Genomic DNA, 7,849 nt, shown 5'->3' on the forward strand with positions numbered 1-7,849 from the left:
CATTATAGGTAGTATACTTGACCTTGCAAATTTATGATAATTTATCACTACTATGAATCTTATTCCTTCTATATGCTAATTTATATTATATGACTAATATATGCCTTATTTACTTTAAGTGTAGAAAGACATTCATTTTTATTGCACATTTGTTGTGCTAGCATAGACAATGAAGTAGAAATTCCCTCAAGATATTTAAATTCTAACCATTGAAGTTATGATTTATAAAAGGGAAGAGTAAAGATATATATTAAGGACTGAAGTATGGACTATGGAAATAGCATAAACTACTTACTTAATATATTCTCCTATATAGTAATGTTGCATTGACTTGAACTGTTGGATCCTAGAATGACTAACATGCAAAGATAGTATGCACAATCCTATGGAAGCTTTGATTTGCAAGAAACCAAGTTGTGTTCAATAGCCTCAATGCTTTGTCATGATAGCCCAGACACTGCAGGCACCCAGACACTGTAGGCCCATAGCAGAAACACGCCACCAGCCACAAACAGAACTAGCATAACAGGTTCTGTCAAAACATAAGCCACAAACAGGGGGGTTTTTGATCATTAATGATAAACTACAGGGGGGGTTTTGACAGAATGTTTTCATGTACTTCAATAACTTGACTTCATTCATCAATGCATCAATTCTATCCAGCAACTTTGTCTTCCACACCTCTTCATTGTTTCTATCTTGACTTGAAATTTGCATTTTCTCCATCAAATGTGGCTTCCAAATACCATCACCACCATTTTAAAAATCATTACATGCATTTCTTTTCTTCAAATTATCCTTCTTCCTCAACAGTCCAGCCTTCCAGACATCTTGATCAAGTGTCCCATTAAGCAGCCCCAAAGCCTCAGCCTCATCAACCCATACAAAAAAATTACAATTGTACTTATGATCCTGAAAATCAAAATCAAAGTTACCCAGCATATCAAAATTACCCAACAACTTAATAAACCTCATATTTAGGTATAATAATGGGTAAATCCCTAAAATTGCAGAAATGGGTAAATGAATTTGGGAAAAAATGGAAAAACTAAAATTAGGGTTCAATTACCTTTGGAAATGGGCATGAGAAAAATTCTCTACCAAAATTATATTCAATTCCAGCAACACTAACCACAGATACTCGTTCACAGTGGCATTTGAGGGTAATAATGTTCATGCTTTCACCCATGGAATGAGAACTTGTTGTTTCTTTCATTTTCCTTTGATTTGTATATCCAAATCCACCACCCATCATTTTCAAACGGTTTAGAAGGAAGAATGCTGAATTGAGATGCAGAAGAATGAGGAAGAAGATGAAGCTATGGTTATGTACATAGCAAAGAAGAAGTTATCGTTGCAGATACAAAACAAAACTTAAAAAAAAAAAATCAAAACTGGTCAAAAACCCCCTATGAGATGTCTTAATCGAGTGTCTGACGTGTTAACGGCCACGTCACCATTCAAACGGCAGAAATGGACGTAAGGACGAAATTGATCATTGTTAAGCAATTTCGAGGGGGGTAATTGATGTTTCGTTAACTACAGGGGGGTATTTGATGAACCATGCAATTTCGGAGGGGGGGGGGGGGGGTATTTGGCTAATTACTCTTGACTATTCACTCTAAAAATAAAGGGGAATTAGTTACTTTTGTACCTGAATAGGAAAGGAGTCGTCAATTTAGTCCTTGAATGCAGATAAATTGCAAAATAGTCCCAGAATGTAGACTATTTTAGTTAATTTAGTCCTTGAATGCAGACTCCGTTAGTCAATTTAGTCCCTGAATGTAGACTCCATTAGTCACTTTAGTCCCTAAAATTGACCAACAAAGTCTACATTCAGGGACTGTTTTGCAATTTCTTTGCATTCAGGGACTAAAGGTGACTAATTCCCCTTTAATAGTTCTATTGTAATTCTAATAAAAACAGCAAAACCCTCGGAGCCGAACAGCAACCCGAACGCAAGCTGGACTCGCCGCATTGAACAGCTCATCTCCTCGGAAAACGTCCCGGAGTTTGCCGTCGGCCGCCGTAAAACTGTCGGCAGTGAAGTATGGAGGTTGTTTTGGCCTCTTCCTCTGTTGACGATGGGATAGGTTGTTGGGACCTTCATACAGGTGCTGAGCAGCTACGTTACAAATCATGTTCTTCACCTTTCCATGGCCTTGTCTCTCTCGGTTCTGGCTTTCTTGCTTCTTCTCAGCTTTGTCACCCTTCTTCTGCTTCTGTTTTCTTCTGGTCCTTCTCCAAGGTATTTTATCTACTCCTTTACTTGAATTTATCAAATTTACAAAAACATTCATGTATCGTTTAAAACAGTGACATTGACACGACACCGACACAAGTAGATGACTCTAAACAAACATAGACACATGACATGATACTTAACACTGACAAGTTGACACTGGTTACTAAACTATGTGAATAGTGCACATTTTAAAATTGCGATATTTATTTTGAAACGGAGGGAGTAGATGTTAATTGTTAAGTGATGAGTGATGACAATACTGTTACTTGTATGATGATGAGTTTGCAGCCTCAAGTTGAAGTTAAGAGCTTTACTGCTGAAGCTATTAAGCCCCTTGCTGCTAATCATCAAGGAACATATCTAGTTGGCGGAGCTTTGTCCGGTGATATATACTTGTGGGAGGTAAGTTTTCACATTCACGCTTGATGCTTGGATTTTAATGGGAATGTTTATTCAACTTAATGGTTTAATTTATCCTTAAGTGTAAGTTTGTTTCGATGAAGAGATTTAAAGGGGGAAATTTCGGAGGACCAAGACCCTGTTTAGATAAACTACTTAATTAAGCATTTAGAGTATTTAATCACTTATCATATACGTGCTTATCTATAAACTATTTCTATGACAAGATAAAATATAGACACACTGTTAAGCTATAAGCTGCTTTAATAAGCTCACATGAATAGCTATGTTGTTAGCAACGAAAAAAAGTGTGGTTGTCGTCCCCTGAGTGATAGCGGCTGTCACCACATTCACATAATAGGTTCACATCTTTGATCTTGAAAAACGAAGCGCTATTCAATGCGAAGAGTTTTTTAAAGACACAAACCCTAAACTATCTTCTTTACTGTGGAGTCATTACAGAGGCTTGTTTGGTTTTTTGTACACGAAAAACCCTATTCCTTCATTTGGAGTAGTTAACATTGAAGAAGAGGGAGATGTGTTTGCAACAGTGGACATGTCATAAGCTGTTTTAATATTTTCTCCAAAACAGTCTTACAAATGCTTATGCTAATAGATAAACTCAAAATAAGCCAATCCAAACATGACATAAGTCTATATTTTGGTGTGTATATATATTTCCAGATTTAAATTAATTGGAAGAATAACATAATAGATGACATATAATATTTCAATCACGCTTAATTTATCTTTAAAAACATTTTGTAGCTTCCTGAATAATTAAAAAAAGAAAAATAAGTCATCCCCTCCTACTAATGAATTAAGATAGGTTCATTATAATAGAATAGGTCCAAGTTAAATTAGATGATGAGTCATGTTCTTAGAAGATCTAGAGTGATGAGTCATTGGTTAAGTTGTTAGGATTTGAAGCTATAAATAAGTGATAGGTCATTGTAATCATTATCAAATGAATGAATGAAGAATTAGTTTGTTAGATTAGTCTTAGTTATAGTTTTATTCTCTCTTTTAGAATATTTTCTCTCTTATTTATGAACAACCAAAAAGTTGTTCATAAAATTTTACATCCAATCATACCCTAAATTTTTGGCGTTATTAGGTTGTGAAAAACTATGTCTTGAAAGTGGGAAATTGATTTGTCTGTCTCATTTTACTGTACTGATTTGCATGCTTTATTTGTAAGGTTGAAACTGGCAGATTGCTTAAGAAATGGCATGCTCATTTAAGGGCAGTCACTTGCCTGGTATTTTCTGATGATGACTCACTGCTGATATCTGGTTCTGAAGATGGATATGTACGAGTTTGGTCGCTTTTCAGGTATTTGAAATTGATATACTCATCTTGACCAGTGTTGTCAACTAGTGGAGGTGCAATAGCGCTACAACGAAGCTGAATTTGAACATATTGCTATTGTTCTGCAATATGGTATTTAATACGAAGTGTTTCCAAACAGCGGCTATAGTGGCGCTATAGTACTGTAGCGTAAGAAATTTGAAAAAACCAATATTTTTCGCGATCTATGATTGACAACACTGATCTTGTCTTTTTTGCTATTTTTAACTTCTTTGCCTTTTATTTTGGGATAATATACTGCTCAAGTATTACCGGTGCTAACCATTTTGGGATATACTACGCTGCATGTCATGGTTCAGTTTATTTGATGATTTGAGAAGCCGGGAAGAAAAGAATCTTTACGAGTATAGTTTTTCGGAGCACACCATGCGCGTAACTGATGTTGTGATTGGTAATGGAGGGTGCAATGCAATTATAGTTTCAGCATCAGACGATCGGACGTGTAAGGTTTGTGTTACTCTTTTATTCACAGTATTGTTTTAGAAAAAAAGATAATCAATGGAAGTATGTATGTTTACTATTGCCTGCTTCCATCTCTACCATTTGAAAACTTTAGTTGTAACTTTGGCATATTCAAGCTTTCATAACATTTATATATATTTATATGAAATCATGTTTTTCAAATTAATGTAGCTGACCCAATTTTGTTGGGCAAGTCCAGTGTTGTCAATCGCAGATCATGTAAAATAGTGGTTTGTTCTAATTCCAGCTATGCAACCAGTGTTATAGTGCCATTATTTGACAACATTTTGTATGAAATTGCGTATTGCTGGAAAATAGTCATTCGTTCAAATTCCTCTACGCTACAACATCACTACAGCCGCATTTAACGACACTACCGCAGGGCTTGGCTGTTGTTTGTATGATTTGTAATTCACACAGCTTGCTTCTGTATTTTGATTGATTTTCTGTTTTTTAGGTATGGAGCTTATCGAGGGGAACACTACTTAGAAGTATAGTTTTCCCTTCAGTAATTAATGCCATTGTATTGGATCCAGCTGAACATGTGTTTTATGCTGGGAGTAGTGATGGAAAAATATTTATTGCTGCACTTAACACTGAAAGAATCACTACTACTGATAATCATGGGATGCATATCATTGGTTCATTTTCTAATCACAGGTTATCTTTTTCTCCTAGTTTTCCAGATCTTAAACATGGTGACCATATGATGTCTTCTCTTGGCATCTCAATACTAACTTCCTCATTTTAACAGCAAAGCAGTTACTTGCTTAACATATAGCAAAGGTGGGAATTTGTTAATTTCTGGGTCTGAGCATGGAATAGTTCGTGTTTGGAATGCTAAAACTCGCAACATTGTCCGCATGTTTAAACATGCTAAAGGTGTGGAATAAACTTTGCGAAATATGGCATACTCTTGGTTTAGTATTGCTTTTGCATGACAGGTGTTCTGATTATATCTCTATGTTCAGCAAAGCTTGTATGTTATGATGTTTACTATGAACGTTTTTCCTATGTCATGAACTTTTCTTTTTCCTAATGCTCAAGTTGTTTTTCCGTGTCAATTAGAATCTGTGAGTGAGAGTGTTAACTAACAATTAATGGGTGGTATCTTTTAGCAACTAACATAGCACGTGATAAGTTGATAACCATCCTTTGTCTGTGCGCAAGATTTTTCGTGTGACCTGTGCTACATTACGTCATTTCCCTATGGCTAGGATTCTTGATTTTCCCGTGTGAATAGACATTTTCTCAGCTTCAATTGTAACTATCGTTCAAATTAGTCCCTAACTTATAATCAATAATTTGTTTCTGAAATTGTAACGTGTCAATAAAAAATATCCCATTGTTAAGTTCAGTTGTTAGAGAGCATGATGTGACACGTTAAATGAAGATGTGACACTTGACGTGATTTTCCATTGAATTTTGAGCAGGGTAAAACAAAGGGAAAGTGACTCATCCATCACCTTTTACCTAACAAATTATAATAGACAATTTCATCTCTGAAGACATGACAATGATGTGGAGTCCATGTGGACTGCCACATGTTCATTTAACGTGTCCCGTGTCATGTCATGCTATCTAATGACTGTACTTAACAAAGGGACCTTTTTAAATGGCGTGTTACAATTTCATGGATGAAGTCGCTAATTCGTAAAAATCAGAGACTAATTTGATCAATAATTACAATTTTAGGGACGGAATCACCTATTCACTCTTATTTTCGTCCATTATACTCTGAATGATTGTATAAATGTGTTTTTTATGCTTAACTACTATGCTTATATATGGTTCTATTCTAATTTATTCTTAAGATGGCATGTTTTCATGACCGAGCCACCTTCTTAAGCATGCATTTTTTACATGTTAATCTCTCTGGGTGCTGCAGGACCTATAACTAATATTATTGTTGTTAGACAAGAAATTGACCCAAGCAATCATACATCTTCTAATTTACAAGCATCCACAAAGAAACATGGGTCTTATTTACTCCCTCCATTAGAAAAATATGCAAATTCAACAGATTCAGATTTAAAGACTGCTATCAACCTAGGTGGTAGCAGGGGATGCATGGATGTTTCATACAACAGTTCTAATTTGATATCTAATCACATTAAGAAGCTTCAGGTTTGTGTGTCTCTGTGACCTATAGTTATCAGTCTTTTTTATTTTTAATTTAAAGGAATCACCATCTATGTAGCACCAACATTCAGATTCAGATTGAACATGTTACTGTTGATGTCTTTAAGTGTCTGACATTGATACATATGGTGACAAATTCAGTTGCTTCCATTTTTTTACAATTGTTATGTGTTGGTGTCGTATCCGGTATTCATATCTATGTCGGTGCAGGATAGATAGCCATTAACTAATTTAATTGTGATTTAAAATCTCTTTTCATCTATTTCTCAGCAACAAGGTTCAGCCACCGCTTCTGAAATCGAGATGGAGAAACTAAAGCATGAGTACCAAAGGACAATGGAGATGGCTAACCAATGGAAGAAAATGTATGAGAACTTGCACGGATTTGGTATAAAGGAGCTATTGGATGGTGGTCAAACAAGAACCTTCGATGAAGATGACAAATAAGACATGTTTTTCTTGCCAAGCACGTTTTCAATTTTGGGGTAGATTTTGTATATCTATAGCATCACAAGCTTCCCTTCTAGTTTGTTATGCTTCCTCTTATTATTTTTGTTGGATCCTTACTAGTGTGTGTTATCTTTTTCTCTCCTTAATTTGTACTTTTAAGATTATTCATCCCTTAATTGATAAGTTAAACAAATTCATAAGATTATTCATCCTTTTATTGATAAGTTAAACAAATTCATTTGATACGTGATAATATTAGAAGAAGCTTTGGTCAGGATTCGTGACATTAGCACTTGCGGTATTTTTCATGAATCTATTATCTGGTTGTGAAGGTTCAGCTTGAGCCCCTTTATGTTTTAATGTAAGGATAAAAATTTAAGCAGAGGAATTTAATGTAACGCTTTATCAATAATTTAATTATGAATACAATGTTTAATGCTAACTTGTGTCCTTAACACATATGTTAAGGAACCTATAGTGGAAATCTAAAATGTTGTAGTGGGAGTTTGGAGTCTTTAACAGGGAGTTTGGAGTCACGTGCGATTAATTCTACATCAATGATAGGCTACCTCATAGCTTTTCTTTCTATTTCACACTACTCTTATCCCTAAAGAGGATTCTCCTTTTGACTTTAAGGAATTCATGCCCATCTCATCTTTAGGGTGTTTGTACAAATCGGTGGCAGAGGCGTTGACGGGCCAATGAGCTAAATCCTTTCTCCCCAAACTAGTATGCGATTATCAAAGGGATACAACTAGTTGACGGGGGGTACTGTTTATG

At 35.4% G+C, this 7,849-nt stretch overlaps 1 protein-coding gene across 1 annotated transcript; it reads left to right on the top strand.

Annotated features, from left to right (window-relative positions):
• The first annotated feature begins 1,946 nt into the window (after positions 1 to 1,946).
• On the top strand, positions 1,947 to 7,343 carry LOC146953510 (protein ROOT INITIATION DEFECTIVE 3-like). Its single transcript, XM_085710436.1, has 8 exons — positions 1,947 to 2,248; positions 2,534 to 2,647; positions 3,846 to 3,979; positions 4,315 to 4,462; positions 4,935 to 5,137; positions 5,232 to 5,359; positions 6,366 to 6,604; positions 6,890 to 7,343. Exons 1-8 carry the CDS (start codon positions 2,051 to 2,053, stop codon positions 7,064 to 7,066), a joined length of 1,341 nt encoding a protein of 446 aa, XP_085566562.1. The 5' UTR covers positions 1,947 to 2,050; the 3' UTR covers positions 7,067 to 7,343.
• The last annotated feature ends 506 nt before the right edge of the window (positions 7,344 to 7,849 follow it).

This window comes from Medicago sativa, chromosome 1, assembly GCF_051527215.1.
Source record: "Medicago sativa cultivar Bolivia chromosome 1, Bolivia_mono, whole genome shotgun sequence".
Lineage (NCBI taxonomy): Eukaryota > Viridiplantae > Streptophyta > Magnoliopsida > Fabales > Fabaceae > Medicago > Medicago sativa.